Source organism: Conger conger, chromosome 16, assembly GCF_963514075.1.
Source record: "Conger conger chromosome 16, fConCon1.1, whole genome shotgun sequence".
Classification (NCBI taxonomy): Eukaryota; Metazoa; Chordata; class Actinopteri; order Anguilliformes; family Congridae; genus Conger; species Conger conger.
Genome location: NC_083775.1, coordinates 7,213,620 through 7,239,425, shown reverse-complemented (window position 1 = coordinate 7,239,425; position 25,806 = coordinate 7,213,620). Strand labels below are relative to the sequence as shown.

Here is a 25,806-nt window from a genome sequence, read left to right as displayed (position 1 = left end):
TCCGACATTTGTCGCATGTCTTCCCCTCTCTCTCGCTCCCATTCTTCCTGTGTCTCTATACTATATACTGTCCAATAAAAGCTGAAAAAGGCCTAAAAAATATCAACAAAAAAAAAAGAAAAAAAAGAAAGAAGGAACGACGCAGGCCTCCTCTCCAGAACACGGTGTCGGCCGCGTGGAGTGCTACGCCCGGGACAAAAATACCCCTCCAGCTCATTTCCCCTCCGCGTCACTCCCCCGCAGACGGCTTTCTCACAGGGCGCACACGCTGACACCTGGCCTCGCAATGCGCCTCGTGCCAATGAGGAAACGCTGTAGTAACACACAGTCACACTGCACATTGTGCCGATGACGGAAACGCCGTGGTAACGCACAGCGCACAGTCACACTGCCCATTGTCTCTGACCCGTGAGTCGACAGGTGTGGTGATGTCACCAAAGGGCCCTCGCGTTAGCCACTTCCTGTCTGAGGGATCCCCTTGGAGGCGTCACCAGGCCGGGCCTCCTACACTGGGCCCCTGGGCCCCCCCTCCGCTGGGCCCCCCCTCCGCTGGGGCCCTGGGCTCCGGGGCAGGCAGCAGGGAGCAGCGCCCAGACGGGGCGGTGCAGGGCAGGAGGGCAGGACGTGAATCACACCCAGGGCATCTGCCACAACCACGCCCGCGGGCGGGGGCGGGCAGAGGGGCGGGGTCGGCACAGGGCTGCAGGGGGGGGGGGGGGTGCCACCCCCACGCTCTCCTCACGCACTTTTATCCAAAGCGACTTACAGTTGATTAGACTAAGAAAGGGGGACAATCCCCCCCCCCCCCCAGGAGCAATGTGCGGTTAAGGGCCTTTGCTGAAGGGCCCAACAGCTGCGGGTGTACGTCATCGTTGAAGAGGAACAATGTGCCTCCACTCTCGCTCTATTTCGGAGAGCGTGAGCACACGGTTTATTTGCAGTAGTTATTAAATTGCAGTAGTTATTAAACTGCAGTAGTTATTCTGGCCTTCTGAAACAACACCAGCCAGCTAGGGTGCTTGAAAAGGGACCCAGAAGGTTAAGGTGGTTCAAACCCCAGTGTAACCGCGATAGGAGCCACGCAGCTGTGGGCCCTTCAGCAAGGCCCACAACTCCACATTTCTCCAGGGGGGGGGATTGACCCCCCAGTCAAATCAACCGTAAGTAACTTTGGATAAAAGTGTCAGCTAAATAACCGTAACAGTAAAACCCCACGCGCAGTGCCATACATGAAGGCACTTCTGTGAAGGAGCTGGCTGTTGGGTAAGGGGTGAGGGGCGGAGGGTTTGGGCAGCCCCTCTGGGGGCTGTAATCCCGCCCTGTTTGCTCAGGAGGCTGGGTGTGTTTGAGCACCAGGGCTAGCCCTGGCAGGCTCATTCTCCCCCGTACAGGTTCATGTGCGGCATTGTGCTTTCTTGGCCTGTATACTCCACCGCGACGTTTCGCAATCGCCCATAAATCAGCTCAACAGGCCGAAGGGAAACAGCAGGGTGAGTCACTCCTTTATCTCTCTCCTTTTTTTAACCCTGATGATATCCTTTCCTGGAAGCCGGCTGACAGCAAGCTTGCACCCTGCCACCTGCATAGCGTACCTTCCACATCCCTCCTGGTATTCCCCACAACCATAGGTTATATATTAATGTACAGCTAGGGTTAACTGCGAGCCAATAAACACACAGATCTTACTCTACGGACTGGAGCCTACGCCAGCCATTCCAGCACAGGGCCCATACACACAGCGCTCACTCAGACATTCGTACTCCAGACGAATGGCCTCAAATTGGCCAAGTCTTTGGACTGTGGGAGGAAACTAGGGTAACCGACAAAAACCTGCAAGGAGAACATGCAAACTGCACACAGAACAGCTCCGGCCAGGATTCCCACTCGGTACCATCTCAGTGCACTACATTACATTACATTACATTACATTACATTAACGGCATTTGGCAGACGCTCTTATCCAGAGCGACGTACAGCTGATTAGACTAAGCAGGAGACAACCCTCCCCTGGGGCAATGCAGGGTTAAGGGCCTTGCACAAGGGCCCGACGGCTGTGTGGATTTTATTGTGGCTACACGAACCACCGACCTCGCAGGTCCCAGTCACGTACCTTAACCACCACTACTAAACGTGTGCGTGACTGACTGGATTTCCGTCTTTGTGAACTTGAGCCTGTGTTGTGTTGATATGGAAAAGATGACGCTGAGGGCAAAGCAAACATCAGCAATCTTTGCGAAAACGAGGAAAAATAAATCTTTGCAGCCTTTTGTCACTGCAGATTGTGAGGCGAGGCCTCTTTGTGCGAGGCGTCTTTATCATCGCGGAGGAGCGAGTTACTGATTGACCCAGGAGGCCCCGGCCAGGAACATCAGCGCGCGCAACACGCTGGCCGGTCACCTGACAGGCACTGGGAAGCCCCTCCACTAAATGGTAAATGGTTTGCATTTATATTGCGCCTTTATCCAAAGCGCTGTACAATTGATGCTTCTCATTCACCCATTCATACAAACACTCACACACCGACGGCGATTGGCTGCCATGCATGGTACCAACCAGCTCATCCTTTGGGGGTTAGGTGTCTTGGGGGTTAGGCGTCTTGCTCAAGAACACTTCGACACACCCAGGGTGGGATTCGAACCAGCAACCCTCCGACTGCCAGATGACTGCTCTTACCACCCGAGCCATTGTCGCCACTACCTCCCCCCGACGTGCTTCTGCGGAGAGTTTCAAATCAGGACACTCACAGGGGGTCTGCCAAATCTGTTCACTAGCCAGGCGGGCGAGGAAAGTAACCAGCTAGGCGTGCTTGTGGTGCGGAGACGAATGATACCATCACAGGACACATGCTGCTTCTCTCCACCCCGACCTCACAAGGGCTCCCGGGCTCTGTTCTTGTGGGTTGAATTTTACGTCCCTGCATGGTCCTTTAGGGTATTTCCTGGACTGGGGGCTTGTCTAACACCCAGGCGTCCCCCAAGGCCCTGTACCTGGCCCCCTCCTCTTTTTCCTTCACGCTTTAACGTTTTTTGGGAGTGTTTTTTTTATTTTTTTTATTATGTTTTATTCTAAGTCAGTGTTCTAGACTGATCGTTATTCACCATCAGCACTAAAATGTTCAGTTAAGAACATTCCAAACACATTTGTGATCTTACACCTTAAACGGTTGAACTGCAATCTCTCGGGTCTGCCGTCACCCGTCTGACGCTCGCTGCGCATTTCGACTGGAACCGCAGGACATCCCAAGGCGGATGGCAGAGAGCCATCTTCGGCTCAGCCTGACCCAGACCGATGAGCCGCACATCACCACCACTGCTCTCCATTGCGAGTGAATGTGATGGAACGAGCAAGGCCAGGCCGCGGCGTGAAAAGCAGGCTCGCCATCGTGCCTGTCTGAGGGAGGCACTCGCTCGGCTGCAATCTCCCAAAATCGACAGAGGGAATCCGCAATGACGAGGACAAACACGCACGAAACGTGAATTCCCGAAATCGGGAGGGAAATAAGGGGGAACGAAGGAATTCGGAACCGGGTACAGGCGTGAGCCGGGGGGGGGGGAACCTGTGGGTTCGGTAAGCGTTCTCCTCTCAGAAAAAACGCACTCCAGCTCGCAGAGCTGAGCGAATATCACGACACAAAACCCACAGGGACGCGCAAGACCCAACACGCACCTCCCCAGACGTGTTGGGCGAGCCGCGATCGCCGTGACGACAGGGAGGGGAGGGGCCGGGTGAAGAACGCCAACAAATGGGCCCTTTGAGAAGGAGGCTCAACGCATGCCACTCCCAAGAGCAAAAAAAAAAAAAAAAAAAAAACAAATTCCCATATCCAGCAAAGTGTGGCGCTTAAGGAGCCGACAGGGAACTTGTAACTTACGAGCCCTGGAGGGCCGCGGTGTTTCAGCATGAGGGCGGCCTGTAGCCTAGTGGCTAAGGTACATGACTGGGGCAGCCTGTAGCCTAGTGGCTAAGGTACATGACTGGGACCCAGGAGGCTGGTTGTTCAGGCTGTTTGGCCCTTGAGCAAAGACCTTAACCCCACATTGCTCTGGGGCAGATTGGCCCCCGTTTAGTCTAATCAACTTTGGATACAAGCATCAGCTAAATAAATGACTGTTTTAAGTAACTGATTACTTAAACCAGGCTCTTAAGGCCTAAAGTGGTTGCTGATCAAAAGGAATGCACCACCAGGAGACACTGAGGCCCTCCAGGACTGGAGTTAAACCTGCAGACACTGCAGCCCTCCAGGAGTGGAGTTAAACCTGCAGACACTGCGGCCCTCCAGGACTGGAGTTAAACCTGCAGACACTGCGACCCTCCAGGACTGGAGTTAAACCTGCAGACACTGCGGCCCTCCAGGACTGGAGTTAAACCTGCAGACACTGCAGCCCTCCAGGACTGGAGTTAAACCTGCAGACGCTGCGGCCCTCCAGGACTGGAGTTAAACCTGCAGACGCTGCGACCCTCCAGGACTGGAGTTAACCCTGCAGACACTGCGGCCCTCCAGGACTGGAGTTCACCCTGCAGACACTATGGCCCTCCAGGACTGGAGTTAAACCTGCAGACACTGCGGCCCTAGATTTTTGTGCTAAAACATTGATATAAATCCTTTCCTATCATTGAAAAAAGCTCACTGATATGTTGAGTCACCTTTCTGCCTGTGTTTATTGTCCTTAAATTCGGGTTTCAAAATATGCAGTTGACAGCCCGACAGTCTGTATCAAAATATCATATAGCTGTACAATAATTCAAGCTCATTGGTTTAAAATTGGTTCTAATTGCCAATTAGAAGTCCGAAATTACCTATTGTACCTTTAACAGCCTTTACACAGCCTGCTAACGGCTGTTTGGCAAAGCAAAATAAACCCTTTTACTTTCTTAAATTTCATTGTCTACCTCTGCTGACTCATTAAATCAAGCCCTCCATGTAAGGTGTGAAAACTGCCTAAAAGTTACATCATCCATCCATCCATCCATTATCTTAACCCGCTTATCCTGAACAGGGTCGCAGGGGGGCTGGAGCCTATCCCAGCATACATTGGGCGAAAGGCAGGAATACACCCTGGACAGGTCGCCAGTCCATCGCAGGGCAAGTTACATCATATCTACCTAATATAATACCTATGTAATATAATTTTCAACAGGATGAGCTCGAACTACATCTCATTAACAATTATGGATTTTCGCAAATACAATTATCAGTCAAAACACACAGGCACAAATACATACATACACACACGCACAAACACACAAACACACACACACACATACACACAGAGCAGTGTGCTAGGAAAAACAATTGCTATTCATCACATACCAAACAAACACAGTTGCCACACACAATAGGTTATACATTTCTTGTTTCATATTACAAGGGAGCTTGTACCGATACCCGACATGGCATAACGAATGCAGTGTATGCGTATGTATTTACCTAGCCAGTAAAATGTAATTAAACAAATTCAATTAACGGAAGGTAACATATTTGAATTGTTTCAAAAGTATCACAGGGATACCATTTCATATATAGCTGGCGTGTTTTTATTAGAGAGCATATCCCTTCTTCATAAGACCAGGATGGTCCATTTGGCAGAGGGAACAATTGTCATCTCTTTCCGCGCATAATACAGTGCTGTTATTATTTAAATTATGGCATTCCATACTGCTCAATAGATTAATTTAGTAACTTTGCATTTTCCCATTATGGCAGTTGGATCACGGCCGCACCCATAAATCTTTTTGTTTTTTTAAACCACAACTCAGTCACCTAGGGGAAGTTTACAACTAGGGTAACAAGTTTGCCAACTTGCTTGTTCCGTTTATAAACAATGTACAATGAAAAAAAAAACATCAACCGTTAGCACCAGAGGAACGACAGTCGCAGCCCGTCCGAAACAATAACACACACACGCGCGCGCGCTCACACACACACAAATACGCATAGCTACTGCTTGCCACACGCATAGAGGAAAAGGTTCACAGTTGTAACTTTGAATTAACAAGCAACTTAAGCAATGTCATGGTCTACAATAACTGATGGTGAAATAGCAAATGTGGTACATTGTACAATACTACACGTACAGTATTCTATGGAACAGGAACCTAATTCCCAAACTTAGTATAGTGTGTCCCTAGAGGAACCCGGATGATCAGAGAGCGCGATTTCCACTCACAAGTCAACAGCACAATGCTATCGGGTTAAAGTCCAACAGAAATGTAACGAGAGTCAGAAATAGGAAAAAAAATTGCAACTCTATATCGAGGGTCACCTGTGTATCCGGTTCTCTTCATATTTCGGTCAGGTGAGCTACGGATGCAGGTAGCCTTGAAGAGTTTAATTGTTTGCTTTAGTCCTTCACTCCGTCGCGAGTCTTTCGGTTGACGGTAAAGTTGTTAATTCCTGTCAAGTCTCCATTCGCAGTTATGTACGTGACTTAACCTGCGCTGGCGCAATTCCTTGTTGTGTTGCCGTTCCTCCCACTCCCGTGTAGTTCGGCCTCCGGGCACACCTGCGCTGCACAGGGTAATATTCGGTTCCGGTGTTCGCTTGTTTTAAACAAAATGTTTTCCCATTTACAATATGGTTATTTAAGTATAGTTGAAACGTTTCAGTTCTCCGCCACTGAAACACAACTAAATAAATAAATAAATAAATAAAATTCACCCATAACATTGGTTTGTCATTTTCTTACACACATCCTACCCTGAGGCGGGGCTGTGTGTACAATCGTACTTCGGTAAGGCAAATTCCAAAGTTAATGTTTGGTGTGCACTGGATGCCCTCACTTGGCATCTGTAAGGTTAGACTTTAAAATCGATTAATTGATTTTACGGATTGGTGTATGAACGCGGACCAGCTTCGTCTCGTCTGCACGTTTCCCTCAGTGATGTCACTTGACCAACCACTAAGTGATAAGAATGCAGGTAAACTGTCCAGTTCGACATCCAGTTACGAACAGAACGTGTATTGTTACATTCTAGCTGGAGCGGCGATGTGCACGTGACGGCACGTAAGATTGAATATTTTTTAGAGGAAAACTGTTCATGAGCGCCCAAAGTAGTCACTCGTTATTTCGTCTGTACACTGTCTATACCACACAACTATACACACGGACACACGCACCACCGGAACCGATGATAAAGGAAACGACAACATTTTGGCGGCGACTGAGCGAGAACAGAAGACGACAATTTTTGTCTCAAAAACCGTAGCCTACACGACAGTATAGGGGACAGCTTTCGAGCCGGTTTACACTGAAATACAGTCTAAAAAGATTTAATGCCATTTTGCACAAGTGCATTTTCATTTGCGTGTATATTTAATTTCACCCAGCCCTTCGATTTGAATCTTGGTTTAATAAACAAATAAACAGCGATGCTTCAATGTTCCTACACTACGGATTGTGTCAGTTGGCTACATATTTTTTTAATTTCTTTATATCTTATAATTATATCTTAATTCCTTTAGTGTCCAAACACTAGTGCCATCAGCTACGATTAAATCATATTCCTCAGTGTAAACCACAGAATCTATTAAACACATGACATTTATTAATAATAATAATTATTGTTTATATATTTACTTAAGTTTGCGGTTCGCCATTAGTGAAAGTGTGATTTTTGGAAATACGATGCCATCTGGTGGACATTTGGTGCATTACAATTTCACCAAAAGTCACCCTTTTGTTTATTGAATTTCCAGTCAAATCAGCCATTCAGTGCACATTTTTATCGCAGCGTCAGATAATGCTGGAAACAGAGACGCCTCCTGAACTGCATATAATATCAAGTCTATCAGTATTTATACAATCCGTTGCTTTGTGCATCCTGCTACTACTACAGAGCAGGACTTCCATCCATCCAATCAAACAAACAGGTTACAGAAAGCAACCGCTGTGGCCTCCTGAACAAAGTTGTTCCCAAAATGTTAATGACATTACGTTGGAGAATATCTTACCTTCAAAAGTTAGACAGACAGACAGAGACAGACAGACAGGTGGATGAACAGACAGATGCTACTGTGGACTGGATAGTGTGGAAAAGGGAGAGAATAATTTTTTTTTACAAAAATAAGGAGAGAGAGAAAAACTTACTAACATTCAAACAAACAACTACCCAAACACCTTAGCTGCCTTGCATATGCCTTTATTGTCCATTTTAAATGGCTAAAGGACATACAGTACTGTGCAAATGTCTTAGGCACCTGTATAGCGTTCTGCACAAATAAGATTCTTTCAAAAATAATTCAATGAAAGGTCCTAAATAAACGTACTATACATTTTACTTTACATTTTAGTAATTTGGCAGAATAGTTAAAAACTGAATCAAGTCAATATTTTTTGTGACCACCCTTCAGCGTTAAAACTGCATCACTTCTCTGAGATAGACAACGTTGTCCAGCAGTTCTAAGACAATCAGCAGGAGGTTGTTCCAAGCTGGAGAACTTGCCACAATTCTTCTGCAGACTTTGGTTGGCTCCTTGCTTCTGATCTCAGACAGCCTCGATCAAGTTTATGTAAAAAGTAGTTGATTGCTTATGAATGAATATTTGGAAATCTCAAATGTGTTCTTTTATACTAACACACACAAAAAAGTCTAGCGTGCCTAAGACTTCTGCACAGTACTGTAGTTCTGCTGAGATTAGATATAAGATCATTCTACTGCATAATGAAGGCAAAAGTCAAAAGACAGTAAGTGAATAAATAAGAGTTCAAAAGACATTTGCATGATGGAGCAAACAGGCCTCTGAACAGCAAGAGCACGACCACGGAAACTATCACCATCACAAAGACAAAAAAAACAGCTGCGTAAGGACTGGCAGACCACCAAATCTATCACCATCACAAAGGCACAAGAATGAAGCTCTGCTCTCGCTTCGGAGCTGAAGAAACCACAGGTTGTTTGTCAAATCTTCCACTGTGAGAAAACAAAAACTGCCGTTTCCCAAACTATCTTCAATTCATCACACAGAGTACATTTTAGCATTTATATTTCATTTTCCTGTTACAACTAGCTTGTTTTAGTCCTGAACAGGAAAATGAGACACGCGACAACAGGTTTACGAGATAACCAATTATTTATTCAAAGTAAGTTACTATGGGGTATGAGAGATCAGTATGACTGTAGTGTTGCATGTAGGCGGTGTAGCAATGTTGCGGGTGCAAAATCACAACCAAAAACTGCCCCTAAGCAGCAACACTGGAGCTCCTTTAACCCGGAATTAATTAGCTCCAGGTATCACTTGTGGAGGGACCACGCTCACCAATTGCTAGTTTTAAACAAAACGTTTTCCCATTTACAATATGTTTATTTAAGTATAGTTGGAACGTTTCAGTTCTCCGCCACTGAAACACACAGCAAAAAAAACTAAAAACATAAAGAAATAAAATTCCCCCCACCCAGGCCAACTTTATTTTTAATAATACTATATATCTATATCTATATCTATATATATATATCTATATATATATATATATATATATGTATATATATATTATATATATATTTATTATTAAATTGGTAATTTTGAGAGAGAGAGAGAGAGAGAGAGAGAGAGAGAGAGAGAGAGAAGAGGAAGAAAAAAACAGTGTGAAGTCTTTGGGAAGGGGGTAAAACAAAAGACAACATCATAACTAAAGATAACAATAAATTAAAACTTTTTTATTTAAGTGTGGAAAGAGTGACTTGTGTAGACACTTGGACATGCAGACAGACAGACAGACAGAGACAGACAGACAGGTGGATGAACAGACAGATGCTACTGTGGACTGGATAGTGTGGAAAAGGGAGAGAATATATATTTTTTTTTACAAAAATAAGGAGAGAGAAAAACTTACTAACATTCAAACAACTACCCAAACACCTTAGCTGCCTTGCATATGCCTTTATTGTCCATTTTAAATGGCTAAAGGACATACAGTACTGTGCAAATGTTATGTTTCTGTATTTGTCCTGTGTGTATTTATGTTTATTCTTGTTATTTATTCATTTTTCATACATCCTTGGTTATTGTTTTCCATTACAGTTCTCATTTGTCATCCCCTGTTATGTCTGTGTCTGAATGTTTACCAGCCTAGTCACTCCCCTGTCTGCGTGTCCCACTATTCGGGTGTTTACGGTAGTTTCGGGTTTTCAAACATTCCTTCCAAACTCGATTCTTGCGAGTTGCGATTCTTACATCCTGCTTTTTCTTGGTAGTTAAATGTTGTAAAGCACTATTCTTTCTAACTACTACTAATCTAGGTATTGTACAATACTAATCCAATTAATACACTTACTGTCTGTCTAACTAACTAACAATCACTTTTATTGGGTAGTTTAGAAATATTCACGTAACTAATTCACTAACGCAATCTCTTAGTTTTTCTGCACTGTTCTATAACTCCGCCTCCCTATGCTAGCCCTGATTACTCGCTTAGTTTCAGCGAAGTGTTCGCACACTCTGACTATCACTACGTCTTCAATCTATGCAAATGTCTACTCCCTAATCCGGAGCCGTATGTTTTACATGTTTTTTTACATGCATCCAGTCCGCGTTTTCGTCTCCCTCCCGTTATTATGTTATTACCCTATTATGTTTCCCCAACTGTTGTCTATTTGTTGAGCCCACCTTTTTCCCAGCCCCGTCTAGATTGTCACCTTCCCTCATGTATTTAAACCTCAGTCTCTGTTTGAACCAGTGTCAGAACGTTGATCATTTATTGTGCCGAGTTACCAGTATGCCTATTTCTTGAGATTCATAAAGACACCCCTTTGACCTTGTTTTTCGAGCCTGTCTTACCCTCTTGTTTTGTTTGCCCTTCTGTTTTTCCGGTTTCTGATTATCTGCTTTGTTTGTGACTTCGATTTTTGCCTTTGCCCTTTTGTACTTTTGCCGAATGATTTTCTGGATTTTTGACCTTCTTGCCTGTTTTTTCGACTATTCTTTTGCCTTCTGTTTTTGTCTTTGTATTGGATCTCCTGGCTACAAAATCTGACTAATAAACTATGTTTTTGGAATGTGGTCTGTGGTCTGTGTCTGGGTCCTCAGTGCCATACATAAGTCTTGGGCACCTGTATAGCGTTCTGCACAAATAAGATTCTTTCAAAAATAATTCAATGAAAGGTCCAAAATAAACGTACTATACATTTTACATTACATTTTAGTAATTTGGCAGAATAGTTAAAAACTGTATCAAGTCAATATTTTTTGTGATCACCCTTCAGCGTTACAACTGCATCACTTCTCTGAGATAGAACTGCTGGACAACGTTGGCTAAGACAATCAGCAGGGAGGTTGTTCTGTAGGGGAAAATTCAGACTCCAGCTTAGTGAGCAGGCTGGTTTCTCCAAAACTCTCGACGATGTATGCTAAAAGTGTATCCATATATCCATATTAAAGTATGATATGTACCCTGTATAGTTTCAAACTGATTAACTGCTGAATTGTGCTAGAATTACAGAGTGACCCATATGTAACCAGAGTTTAATAAAGCAGCCGGCTGGCGGGGGGGAGGGGCATCTCGAACTGTGTAGACGGTCAAGGACAGGGGGCAGAGCGAGATATGCCTGTACAGTAAGTTATGTAGTTGGATAATTGTATGCCGGCCTGGCCAGCAGGTGGAACCATTGATGTACCTATCGCATTAATGTGAGGCGCACAGATGACATCTTCACGCAGCGCAGGCGATTCAGAGGAAGCGGAGAGGAAGTGGGGGAACTCCAGAGACGCTTCAGACCTCACGACTTACCAGTCTCTCCGGGCGGCATTCTCTTCCGCTGTCACTGCCGCCAAAGCAAAATACTTTCAAACACAAATTCAGAACTCCGGTTCTAACCCCCGGAAACCTTTCTCTATTTTCTCCTCTTTCCTCAATGCACCACCTCCTCAGTCCTCCTTTGCTGCTGATGACTTTGCTGATTTCTTCGATGAGACGGTCACAGTCATCCGTAGATCCTTTACAACCACCGCCCCCCTCACTGTGCCCTTCCCCCCCCTCTTGGCCCATCCCTTCCTTTTCCACTTTCTCCCCCCTTACAGTCTCTGATGTTTCTCAACTCCTGCTCTGCCACCGCCCTACAACCTGTGCCCTTGACCCTATCCCCTCTTCTCTTCTCCAAACTATCACACCTGACATTCTCCCATTTGTCACCTCCCTTGTCAACTCCTCCCTGTCTTCCGGCTGTTTTCCGGCATCCTCCAAGAGGGCCCACATCACTCCGCTGCTAAAAAAGCCTACTCTGGATCCCTCCATCATCCAGAACTACCGCCCAGTATCTCTTCTTCCTTTCCTTTCTAAAACTATAGGACGAGCCGCTTCTACTCAACTTTCTTCTTTCTTTTCTAACAACAACCTGCTAGACCCCCATCAGTCTGGCTTCAGATCGGGCCACTCAACAGAGACCGCGCTCTTCTCCGTCAGTGAATCACTCCATGCCGCACGAGCAGCCTCCCTCTCCTCTGTCCTCATTCTTCTAGATCTCTCTGCTGCCTTCGACACTGTGGATCACTCCATCCTCCTGTCTGCCCTGTCAGCAACGGGCATCTGTGGCATAGCCCTGGACTGGATTGAGTCCTACCTCTCTGGTCGCTCCTTCCAGGTTGCCTGGGCTGGTTCGGTATCGACCCCTCGGCCCCTCGCCACAGGAGTTCCCCAGGGCTCAGTCCTAGGCCCGCTTCTTTTTTCTCTTTACACTCGCTCCCTTGGCCCTGTGATCACTGCACATGGGCTATCCTACCACTGCTACGCGGACGATACCCAACTCTTCGTCTCGTTCCCGCCGTCTGATACGCAGGTTTCAGCCCGTATCTCTGCTTGCCTGAGGGACATCCAGAGCTGGATGGACAACCACCATCTAAAGCTCAACCCAGGCAAGACTGAAATGATATTCATCCCTGCTAAAACCTCTCCCCATCTGGATCTCTCCATTTCCCTCGGGGATACCACACTCACGCTGTCACCCAGTGCAAGGAACCTCTGCGTGGTGATGGACAGCAGACTGTCCCTCTCCGAGAACATTGTGGCGGTGACCCGGTCATGCAGGTTCTTCCTATACAATATACGGAGAATCCGCCCCTTTCTCACCCCCTACTCGACCCAGCTCCTGGTCCAAGCGATGGTTCTGTCCCGCCTGGACTACTGCAATTCCCTCTTGGCTGGCCTCCCAGCGTCTGCCATCAGACCCCTCCAACTCGTCCAGAATGCAGCAGCTCGTCTGGTCTTCAACCTTCCCAAATACTCACACGTCACCCCCCTGCTTACTTCCCTCCACTGGCTGCCTGTCATGGCTCGCATCAAATTCAAAACATTGGTGCTAGCCTTCCAAGCAGTTAAAGGGTCTTCCCCAGCTTATCTACAAAAAATCATCAGACCCTACACCCCTGCCAGACCTCTTCGTTCAGCCTCCACAGGCCGCCTGGCACCTCCCCCTCTCCAAACCTCCACATCACGCTCACGACTACTGTCTGTTCTGGCTCCACGGTGGTGGAACGAACTCGCGTAAAATGCCGATAATATTGTTTGTTTTATTATTACCGATGTGAATTTCATTTGATGCATTGTAAATTAGATATTTGATGTTAAGAAAAATGTATAAGTGCGTGGTAATTGAACTAAATGGAAATGTATGTACGTATGTTCATGCAGGTTGAACCAGCTCAGAACAGCCAGTGTAAGGCCCCACAGTTGTGGGCAGCATTTCGTCATCCGGCACGCTGTTGTTCAGCAAGCTGTGTGTACAGCTAGCCGTGTATCAGTCAACCAAACGACCAGCTTATGTTAGCTCATGTGCAGTTTGGAAACCGCTTATGTTAGCTTGTGTACAGGAAGAAATACATTTTCAACGAACATTTGTGTCATCTCGTCATTTATGGGCTGCGTTCACAACGCCACTAAATCTCAACAATTGCTACAGATAGTGAATCTGTGTCAGTCCAAACGTTTGTAGTTCAAACGTTTACACAGTTAGTGAAAAATAAGAGTTCAAAAGACTTTTACATGATGGAGCAAAGGGCACGACCACGGAATCTATCACCATCACAAAGCCACATGAAACTCTGAACCTGTGAAGAGCTGAAGAAACCACAGGTTGTTTGTCCAATCTTCCACGGTGAGCAAACAACTCAAGGGTGATCTCTGATTTGTGCACAGTAAATCAACCGACAAAACTGCCATTTCCCAAACGATCTTCAATTCATCACACAGAGTACATTTTAGCATTTACATTTCATTTTCCTGTTCAGGACTAGCTCGTTTTAGTCATGAACAGGAAAATGAGACAACTTACTTTGAATAAATAATTGGTTACTATGGGGTATGAGAGATCAGTATGACTGTAGTGTTGCATGTAGGCGGTGTAGCAATGTTGCGGGTGCAAAATCGCAACCAAAAACCGTCTGTCCTATGACAGGTGTGATATTACTGCCCCCTAAGCAGCAACACTGGAGATCCGTATAGCCGTTCGTCAGTGGATGTATGGACACTGTTATGCTGGGGGGAACAGAGGAACCAGAAGCAGACGGGGGTGCAGAAAAATGGCGATTTAATTACAGCAGGAGCAGACAGAGCAGAGTCGAAAAACATGCCAGGGTCAAAACCAGGAGGTCCATCCAAAAATGCAGAAGTACAAAATCCAACAAACAAAGAAGAGTCCGGGGAAGCAGGCAGGGGTCAAAACCAGAAAACCAAGTTCAACAGAAAACCAGATAACTAGAAAACCAAGGGCATGGGCAAGGGCAAGGACTCAGGAACAAGGGCAGGGGCAAGGAAAACAAGGAGGCTAGAACTGGGGGATGGAAACAAGGGCTCGGGAACAGAACAGGACAAGACGAACTAGCCAAAGAATAGTACAAAAACAAGCGAGAGGTCAAAATCCAGGAAATCACAGGGCGAAGGTACAAAAGGGCAAAAACAAACTCGTAGTCAAAAAATGCAAAATAACACATTGAAAAAACCAGAAGATCAGATGAGCAAACAAAACAAGAGGGCAGGTACAGAAGTCAAGGCAAAGGGGTGTCTATCAAGAATCTCTATAATAAGGCTTACACACATTCGGCACTTACTAAGATCAATGTTCTGACAAAGAAGCATACTGAGACTGAGGTTTAAATACAAGAGGGAAGGTGACAATCTAGGCGGGGCAGAGGAAAAAAGGTGGGCTAAACAAATAGACAATAGGTGGGGAAACATAATAGGGTAATAACATAATAACGGGAGGGAAACGAAAACGCGGACTGGATGCACGAAACAAAACATGTAAAACATACAGCTCCGGATTAGGGAGTAGACATTTGCATAGTTTGAAGACGTAGTGATAGTTAGAGACAGGTGCGAACACTTCGCTGAAACTAAACGAGTAATCAGGGATAGCATAGGGAGGCGGAGTTACAGAACAGTGCAGAAATACTAAGAGATAGTGTGAGTACGTGAATATTTTTAAACTACCTAATAAAAGTGATTGTTAGTTAGACAGACAGTAAGTGTATTAATCGGATTAGTACTGTACAAAACCTAGATTAGTAGTAGTTAGTAAGAATCGTGCTTTACAACATTTAACTACCAAGAAAAAGCAGGAAGTAAGAATCGCGAGTTTTAGAAAAAATGTTGAAAAACCGAAAACTACCGTAACCACCCAAATAGTGGGACACGCAGACAGGGGAGTGACTAGACTGGTAAACATTCAGACGCAGACATAACAGGGGAGGACAATGGAGAACTGTAATGGGAAACATAAACCAGGTAACTAAGAAAAATGAATAATAAACAAGACTAAACATGAAAACATACAGAACAAATACAGAAACATTACAGACACACTCGAGGAAAACCAGAAAAGAACCAGTTCTAGCACCTGGATAAGAGTGTCTGCCAAATGCCAATAATGTAATGTAATGTACTACAGAAGTAATTGAAATGTAATTAACAGCCACGATAACTAGCCATTATAATTGTAACCGTGATAAGATCAGCACAGCTGTTGAGCCCTTGAGCAATGGCCCTAATACTCGCATTGCTCCAGGCAGGGGCGTGCCTCGTTGTGGCTGGCGCTTGCAACCCCCAAAAATATTTTTTAAAATAAAAATTATTAAAATGTAAAAAAAAATAAACAAATGGCCATTTGCAAAATTCACTTGAATACAGAAATTAGTACAACTAAAAAAATAAAATAAAGCAACTTGCAGGGATTAGTAGTCTACAGTTTAAAACTGTATGTTCCATAATGCATCAGGACAGGTTGGCGGGCTTGCAGTAGCAGCCGCAATATCAGTGCTAACCGCGAGCTACATTGTTTGAAGTCATTTTGGGAGAGAGTCCCCCCCGAAATGATGCTACCGCTTGCTACCAGGGCGATGGCGATGAGGTTGTGGAAAGGACGAGAGAATGAAAGCAAAGGGGGCGAGTGAGTGATCACACTGACTGTTCTGTTTATTCGTATTGCCGAAAAAGCCCTCAGCCAACCCGAAGTGAAGGATAAACGCTCATTCCAAGCAGGCTGGTATCACATGCCAGACGCTAAACAGCGGCTCGAATATTCAGACAAATGCGACCCGAATGTTTCGCTTTGCATACAGGTTATATTGCCTGTAGTATAACTCCTTAGCCTAATCATCGGTCTAATTCACAAATCAATGTGTAAGTTCTGGTGGAGGCGTGGTTCTATTCGCAACACAGTGAGTTTACGTTATTAAACTGATGTTAAATATGCGTTTTTTGCGCGCCTCCCACGAGAGGTTGATTTACAATTCCTGCGCATGCCCACTGCTCCGCAGAGTCAGGGCTGGGATTTAGGCAACTGGGGACGCATGTCCTCGTAAATTCCGTGATCAGAGGGTGGACGGATCTGCCCCTTCCTCTCCTGGAATCTCTTCACCTGGAGCGAGGGGACACGTACGGGGGAAGGTTAGTAAAACATAGGAAAAACATTGAAACTTTGTGTTACCGTAGCAACGGGCAGACGAACAACACAGGTACAGGACGTACTTTAATCCTTTAGATGGAAATGCCCACAAATAGAATGTTATAAACTGAATATTCTCATAAGATGTAAAAAAAAAAAAAGAATACATTTTTTTTACACCAATCCAATCATTCTGACACCTAGCAGGCCAACAAGGCAACTTTCTGGTGAGCCTAATTTCTGCTTCAGACTAAACTATCCATCTTTTCAAATGAAGAATTTCCTAGGGTATGCAGACGTGTAGCATTTCACAACTTCTCTCACATCAATGCATATACTATAACTCCAGTTAAAGTACATGACCAATAACATTTACAGTACAATTGTTGATGTATTGCATATCTATATCCTCCTGATGGGAAAAAAAGAACAATACGGTATTTAATTATCAAAACAGCAAACTTATTCATTTTCTGAAAAAAAAAAAAAAAAAAAACCTAAAAACTAATAACAATAATAACAACAATAATACATTGATAGCTAAAATACCACCAGCAGTACAAAAAAATTAATATTCGGCTCATATCAAGAGAAGTAAATGTATGTTTCCCTTGCATTCATGCTATGGTCTGTTAAATGGCTGTACGCTCTCAGAAAAAATGGGTTCTTTGGCTCTTCTCCATAAAGAAAACCCCTATCTTAGGCGTGCAGTGTGAAAGCACCCAGATCAAGAACCATTTTGGCCAACACAGAACCCTTTAACGAGACAGGGATCTTCTACGGAACCCCAGGGTTCCTCAAAAAGAGAGAAGGTGGAGCACTCAGAAAGAAACTCCAGGTAACTAAAGTAGAACAAGTCGCTCTTGAGGGGGGGGGGGGGGGGGTGTTTATAAAGTCGGAAAATTAGCCAAAGAATAAAAGCTTAATTTCAATTTACTGGAAGCTCCAGGCACACATTAAAATAATATTAATAATCTTTCATTGCAACGGCGGCATATCTATTGATGTGAACAGTGGCTTCAGAAAGTATTCACTTTTTGGTGTTGAAATGGATAATATACTGTCATTTCTGCCCATCAATCTACACTCAATAATCCATAATGACAAAGTGAAGACATGTTTTCAAGAAATATTTATAAAAATTCAAAAACTTAAATCTCAGTACCATTTTTTCTGAGAGTGTAGTGTAACGTGTTCAGTAATAGGGCGACAGGCTCAGGTGGCAAGAGCGGTCGTCTGGCAGTCGGAGGGCTGCCGGTTCAATTCCGCCCTGGGTGTGTCGGAAGTATCCCTGAGCAAGACACCCAACCCCTAAATGCTCCTGACGAGCTGGTCGGTGCCTTGCATGGCAGCCAATCGCCGTTGGTGTGCGAGTGTGTAATGGGTGAATGAGAAGCATCAGTTGTACAGCGCTTTGGATAAAGGCGCTATATAAAGGCCAACCCATTTACCAATATGCACATGTCTGCTACCGTTTTTGGAGATGGTGTATTCTCACCTTGACGCAGATGAGAAGGACACAGAACAGGAGCACAGAGCTGGCGCTCAGCCCGGCGATGGCCCAAATCATCCCGTCATCACCACCAGTGATGTCATCACCACCAGTGATGTCATCACCACCAGGGCACATCCTGTCATCACCTGCTTCCATCCTGTCATCACCTGCTTCGCCCCCTGCATGAGAGAGAGCCACCAACGCATGAGAGAGCCACCAACGCATGAGAGAGAGCCACCAACGCATGAGAGAGAGCCACCAACGCATGAGAGAGAGCCACCAACGCAACGCAAGATCAGACTTGTGTTTTCCGCCCGAGAACCACAAGCCAGCCAGCCTCCCTGGCGAAGTTTTGTTCAGACATTATCATAGTTTTCATTTAAATGTAATTTAACCTTCATTTAACCAGGTGAAAATTAATGTACAGAGACAAAACAAAGACAAAATGACACAGAAAAAAAACAAAAACAGTGTGACCACTAGAGAAGTTTGTTCGGCTCCTACGGAAAAACTGACGTCAGAAAACTTTGATAAATCTGTGCAAAGGATTTACGGTCAGTGTAGTTCGGCTCATGGTTGATAAATGAGGCCCATTGAGTCTGTGAGCATAGAAAAAGGTAAGTTATGCTTATGGCTGCAATAGCGGTACAGTGGGGTGCAAAAATTTGGGCACCAAATTTAAATGAATTAAACATGAGACCTTTCAATGCAAATTTTAAAAAGCAAGATTGCTTTTTATTTTCATTTTCTACTGTTGACTGAGTGTGAGTGGTGTGTGTGTGTGTGTGTGTGTGTGTGTGTGTGTGTGTGTGTGTGTGTGTGTGTGTGTGTGTGTGTGTGTGTGTGTGTGTGTGTGTGTGTGTGAGTGAGTGCGCCCTGCGATGAACTGGCAACATGTCCAGGGTGTTAATGGTTGGCATATATATAGCGCCTTTATCAAAAGCGCTGTACAATTGCTGCTCCTCATTCACCCATTCATACACACACTCACACACCAAAGGCGATTGGCTGCCATCCAAGGCGCCAACCAGCATTGTCAGGAGCAGTTGGGGGTTAGGTGTCTTGCTCAGGGACACTTCGACACAGCCCGGGCGGGAGATAGAACCGGCAACCCTGGCCAGGAATATCCCGTCTAGACAACGGACGGACGGATGGATGCGACACTTCGAAAACACACTGCAATTACATTTACATTTTAGTCATTTGGCAGACGCTTTTAATCCAAAGCGACTTACAAGTGCATAGGTTCTACCACAAGTCAAAGCATCACATCCAGAACTAGAAAAATACACCTGGACTGCTGTTCTAAACATATAGTCGTCATCATAAGTGCAATTTTTTTTTTTTTTTTGGGGGGGCAATCCAAGAAATGACACAGCACTAATACTTGCCGGTGACATGCAGCATTGTGACCGGGCTGTCTCCACGGGTCTCATCGAAGGTTATGTTTACTTTGTTGTATTTGCTGTATTTGCACCAGTAAAGGCCAGAGTTGTTCACGGTCAGCTTGCTGATGGTTACAGAGAGCATCGCAATATTTCCTGCGGCAGTTGCTCTGCCCTTGAATAGCGTGTCTATTGTCAGCCGATGTGGATGATGGTTGAGGAAGAGCACTTCCTGTGGCTCAGGTAGACTCCAGTACACAGTGAGGCCATCGTGGAGCAGCGTCGTGGAACAGTTGAAGGAGAGCTCCCCTCCAGACCTCGCCTCAACAAACCTGACGTTTGTGTTCCCTGCGGATTGGAGACACACACACATGGTTTACATTACATTAGATTCATGGCATTTGGCAGACGCTCTTATCCAGAGTGACGTACAGTTGATTAGACTAAGCAGGAGACAATCCTCCCCTGGAGCGATGCAGGGATAAGGGCCTTGCTCAAGGGCCCAACGGCTGTGCGGATCTTATTGTGGCTACACCAGGAATCGAACCACCGACCTTGCGGGTCCCGGTCATGTAACTTAACCACTACAGGCCGCTCCAAGTTTACACTTCAGGACCTGCAAGGTCATACTACTAGATATAGGGGCCAGTTCCACAGCTACAGATTTAAGCCTGTAGCCCAAGACTAAATAACTAATTGACTGGAGATTCTCCACACAAAACTAAATTTAGTCCAGGACTACACTGACTTTGTGTCTGTGGAACTGGCCCATAATGCACATGCTGAGACATAACAGGAGTGTGATTAATGGTGGTGGGGTGGTGGGGTGGTGGTGTGGTAAAATTGTTCGGGAACTGCACTTGGCCTCACGCGGCGAGCAGTTGCAGGAACATTTTCCAGGTGAGACACTACTGTTGTACACCAGGTAGCTGCTTGACCAGTATAACAGTACACAGGAAGGCTCTGGCCTTAAAATGAGACCAGCCATCCCCTTTCCGCCAGCCCACGCTAGTAGTCGAAAGGAACACCTACGGTACATGAAAAAGTATTTGCCCCCGTCCTGATATTACATTACAGTACATTAATAGCATTAGGTAGACGCTCTTATCCAGAGCGATGTACAGTTGATTAGACTAAGCAGGAGACAGTCCTTCCCTGGAGCAGTGCAGGGTTAAGGGCCTTGCTCAAGGGCCCAATGGGGATCGAACCACCGACCTTGCGGGTCCCAGTCACGTACCTGAACCACTACACTACAGGCTGTCAATATCCTTGATAATAACTTGAAGAGACCATTACAAACTTGGTCTTCCTTGGTTAAATGAAGGTTAAAATAAATAATGTGAACAAATTTCAAAGTGTCATTTGCATAGTTACATTATATTAGCACATTGTACACTCACAGAGCACTTTATTAGGTATGAGACTTCTACTGCTGTAGCCTATCCAGTTATGATGCATTGTGCGTTCAGAGATGCTTTTCTGCATACCACTGTTGTAATGTGTGGTTATTTTTGTTACGGTCACCTTCCTGTCAGCTTTGACCAGTCTGGCCATTCTCCTCTGACCTCTCTCATTAACAAAGTGTTTCTGTCTGCAGAACTGCTGCTCCCTGGATTTTTTTATTTTATTTTATTTTTTTGCACCATTCATTGCAAATTCTAGAGACTAGTGTGTGTGAAAATCCCAGGAGATCAGCAGGTTCTGAGATACTCAAACCACCCTGTCTGCCACCAACAATCATTCCACAATCAAATTCACTTAGATCGCATTTTATCCCCATTCTGATGGTTGATGTGAACATAAACTGAGGCTCCTGACCCACATCTACATTTTAGATTTTGAACACTCCTCGCTACAATGGAATTATTTTCAGCAGGTGAATTGACGTTTATTTTTCCCCATTTATGTTTGATTCAGGCTGTGACATGATATGGCCTTGAATTTCCCCCGAAAACTATGTTTTAAGCCTACCAGACATCGTATCAGAAAACATCATACTTTATTTCATATGGGCTCCCTATAGCTCTGCATTTTAACATGTTGGGCAGGGGTAATATAAGCAAATCGCTGAAGTCGCCCTACATTTTCTCAATGGGCTACGACACTCCGTAGATCATAAATAGTCAGATGCACTCACCGAGCACTTCATTAGGAACATTTTTCATTTATTACACCTACTTATTCATGGGATTATCTAATCAACCAATTGTGTAGCAGCAGTGCAATGCATACAATCATGTAGATACAGGTCAGGAGCTTCAGTTAATATTCACATCAAGTGAGTTTGCAATGAATGGTGCAAAAAAATGTTTTTAATCCAGTGAGCAGCACTGTCAGAGTGATGGAAGGAGCGAAGTGTGGAGGCTAAAAGGAACCGCCAAAAAAAACTAAATTTCTGTGAAATATGTTGGTGGGGGTGTTATACAGTCAGGTCCATAAATATTGGGACATCGACACAATTCTCATCTTTTTGGCTCTATACACCACCACAATGGATTTGAAATGAAGCGAGATGTGCTAATTTGAGGGTATTTACATCCAAATCAGGTGAACGGTGTAGGAATTACAACAGTTTCTATATGTGCCTCCCGCTTTTTAAGGGACCAAAAGTGATGGGACAAACTAACAATCATAAATCAAACTTTCACTTTTTAATACTTGGTTGCAAATCCTTTGCAGTAAATTACAGCCTGAAGTCTGGAACGCATAGACATCACCAGACGCTGGGTTTCAGCCCTGGTGATGCTCTGCCAGGTCTCTACTGCAACTGTCTTCAGTTCCTGCTTGTTCTTGGGGCATTTTCCCCAAGCAAGTGAAATGCATGTTCAATCGGATTCAGGTCAGATGATTGACTTGGCCATTGCATAACATTCCACTTCTTTGCCTTAAAAAACTCTTTGGTTGCTTTCGCAGTATGCTTCGGGTCATTGTCCATCTGCACTGTGAAGTGCCATCCAATGAGTTCTGAAGCATTTGGCTGAATATGAGCAGATAATATTGCCCGAAACACTTCAGAATTCATCCTGCTGCTTTTGTCAGCAGTCACATCATCAATAAATACAAGGGAACCAGTTCCATTGGCAGCCATACATGCCCACGCCATGACACTACCACCACCATGCTTCACTGATGAGGTGGTACTCTTCTCTTCCCATCATTCTGGTACATTATTGGCATTTGGCAGACGCTCTTATCCAGAGGGACGTACAACAAAGTGCATACCCATAACCGGGGATAAGTTCGCTGAAAGACCCTAGAGGGAAGTACAATTTCAACTGCTACCTGTACAACAAAGATAAGGACGAGGGCCAATTTTATTTATTTTTTTTTTTTTTTGAACAAAGAAATAAACAACAGAGCAAAGTGACCAAAGTTCACTATCCAAACACTGCTTACCTAGCTAACTAAAAATACCGATACACAAAGCAAGTCACAGAGACAACAATTAAGGTTCACAGGGAGGTAGGGAGGGATGGGGAGAGGTGCTGCTTGAAGAGGTGTGTCTTCAGCTTGTGCTTGAAGGTGGGGAGAGAGATTCTTCAGTTCTGACCTCAACGGGGAGTTCGTTCCACCACCGTGGAGCCAGAAGAGACAGTAGTCGTGAGCGTGAGGTGGAGGTTCGGAGAGGGGGAGGTGCCAAGCGGCCTGTGGAGGCTGAACGAAGAGGTCTGGCAGGGGTGTAGGGTCTGTTGATTTTTTGTAGATAAGCTGGGGAAGACCCCTTAACTGCTTGGAAGGCTAGCACCAATGTTTTGAATTTGATGCGAGCCATGACAGGCAGCCAGTAGAGGGAAGTAAGCAGGGGGGTGACGTGTGAGTATTTGGGAAGGTTGAAGACCAGACGAGCTGCTGCATTCTGGATAAGTTGGAGGGGTCTGATGGCGGACGCTGGGAGGTACAAGTTAATCTTTGTCTCACCTGTCCATAGGATGTTGTTCCAGAACTGTAAAGGCTTTTTTAGATGTTATTTGGCAAACTCTAATCTGGTCTTCCTGTTTTTGAGGCTCACCAATGGTTTACATCTTGTGGTGAACCCTCTGTATTCACTCTGGTGAAGTCTTCTCTTGTTTGTTGACTTTGACACACATACACCTACCTCCTGGAGTGTTCTTGATCTGGCCAACTATTGTGAAGGGGTTTTTCTTCACCAGGGAAATAATTCTTCCGTCATCCACCACAGTTATTTTCTGTGGTCTTCCGGGTCTTTTGATGTTGCTGAGCTCACCGGTGCGTTCTTTCTTTTTAAGAATGTTCCAAACAGTTGATTTGGCCACACCTAATGTTTTTGCTATCTCTCTGATGGGTTTGTTTTGATTTTTCAGCCTAATGATGGCTTGCTTCACTAATAGTGACAGCTCTTTGGATCTCATATTGAGAGTTGACAGCAACAGATTCCAAATGCAAATAGCACACTTGAAATGTACTCTAGACCTTTTATCTGCTCCTTTTAAATGAGATAATGAGGGAATAACATACACCTGGCCATGGAACAGCTGAGCAGCCAATTGTCCCATTACTTTTGGTCCCTGAAAAAGTGGGTGGCACATATAGAAACTGTTGTAATTCCTACACCGTTCACCTGATTTGGATGTAAATACCCTCAAATTAAAGCTGAAAGTCTGCAGTTACAGCATATCTTGTTCGTTTTATTTCAATTCATTGTGGTGGTGTATAGAGCCAAAAAGAGGAGAATTGTGTCGATGTCCCAATATTTATGGACCTGACTGTATATCAAATGCCTCCAAAGTCAGGAAGGTGCTTTGTCCCACAGCAAGGCAGTGATCCCAAACATACAGCAATGCCCCATTTCTTTCTAATGATGTTCCTTTTCTTCTTTTTTTTGGTATGCCTATTGTTTCAAACTGTTTCCTCTTATTTATCAGCCTCATAATGACTTCCATTAACTCTGATGCTCACATTGACAAATGCTAATAACAGACTCCAAAGGCAATCAAAATCTAAAGTCTAAAAGGCTAGGATACATGACTGGGACCCGCAAGGTCAGTAGTTTGATCCCCGGTGTAGCCACAATAAGATCCGCACAGCAGTTGGGCCCTTGAGCAAGGCCCTTAACCCTGCATTGCTCCCGGGGAGAATTGTCTCCTGCTTAGTCTAATCAACTGTAAGTTGCTTTGGATAAAAGCATCAGCCAAATGACTTTAACGCAATGTAAAATCCAGTATACAGAGCCAAAATATCACATTTGTACCGCTGTCCACATGCCTACAGACTGCACTGTACATCCATACATCCATACATATTACAACAATTCATATACAGCGTATTAGCCGAAACAACAACAAAAATTGTAAAACGGGAGAAATTGTATCCATTACAAACATCGATTCATTTTTAAGATAAAAAAAATCACCAAAGGTACAGATCATGAGAGGGTCTCGGCGAGCGTAGTGGGGGGAAAACGCAGGGAAAGAAAGGGGGAGAAACCGAGCCGATGGCACTCACCGTGAGCCTCGGTGATGAACCCCAGTGCGAGCATCAAGCAGAGAGCCATCGTCCTCCGCTCACGGCCTCGTCTCGAGAGCACAGGAAGTGCACGCAAGCAGGGCTCTCTGCCAAAACACCCACCAACCACATCTACGCTTTGGAAAAATACAACACCCTGCTGAACAAGACGGCTGAAGCTCAGGAAACTGGTCAACCCAGCTGCAAGTTTTTGAAACGGCCAGTAGCTGGGTGATCAGTCAGACCAGCTCCAGACTCGACGTGGTTTGACCGGCTCAAGCTATGTTTTGAAATAGCTGGTAGCTGGTATTTCAAGCTGGTCATAGGTTGATTTTACACCTAGGGTAGCATTTAAAAATAAAATAAATTTCAGAGAACATGATTTAGTCCCACACTCATTTATGGACTGCAACAGTACAGTGCAGTATTAATCAAATTTGAAAGCAATTTGAATTGAAATATAAAGGCGGTGAATATGTACAGGTTATATGGCCCGAATGGTCTGAATTGCCGTTGTGAATAAAAGGTAAAATTTCAAAAAAGTGTCTGCAGTTCACCACTTCTTGTGGCACAATATGCAACACATACAGTGCC

The 25,806-nt window shown here is 44.9% G+C and overlaps 2 protein-coding genes across 2 annotated transcripts in view; both read right to left on the bottom strand.

The window, feature by feature from the left end:
• The window catches only part of LOC133114479 (septin-9-like), an 87,840-nt gene extending 81,344 nt beyond the window's left edge, over positions 1 to 6,496 (bottom strand). The window contains exon 1 of the mRNA XM_061223928.1: positions 6,264 to 6,496. Coding sequence (XP_061079912.1) covers positions 6,264 to 6,285 — 22 coding nt within the window. The 5' untranslated portion in view covers positions 6,286 to 6,496. The remainder of the gene's footprint in view (positions 1 to 6,263) is intronic.
• A 10,247-nt stretch (positions 6,497 to 16,743) lies between these two features.
• Positions 16,744 to 25,323, bottom strand: LOC133115038 (uncharacterized). Its single transcript, XM_061224749.1, has 4 exons — positions 25,213 to 25,323; positions 19,756 to 20,097; positions 18,368 to 18,543; positions 16,744 to 16,842 (listed from the first exon to the last, which is right to left on the bottom strand). Exons 1-4 carry the CDS (start codon positions 25,259 to 25,261, stop codon positions 16,744 to 16,746), a joined length of 666 nt encoding a protein of 221 aa, XP_061080733.1. The 5' UTR covers positions 25,262 to 25,323.
• Positions 25,324 to 25,806: the final 483 nt, after the last annotated feature.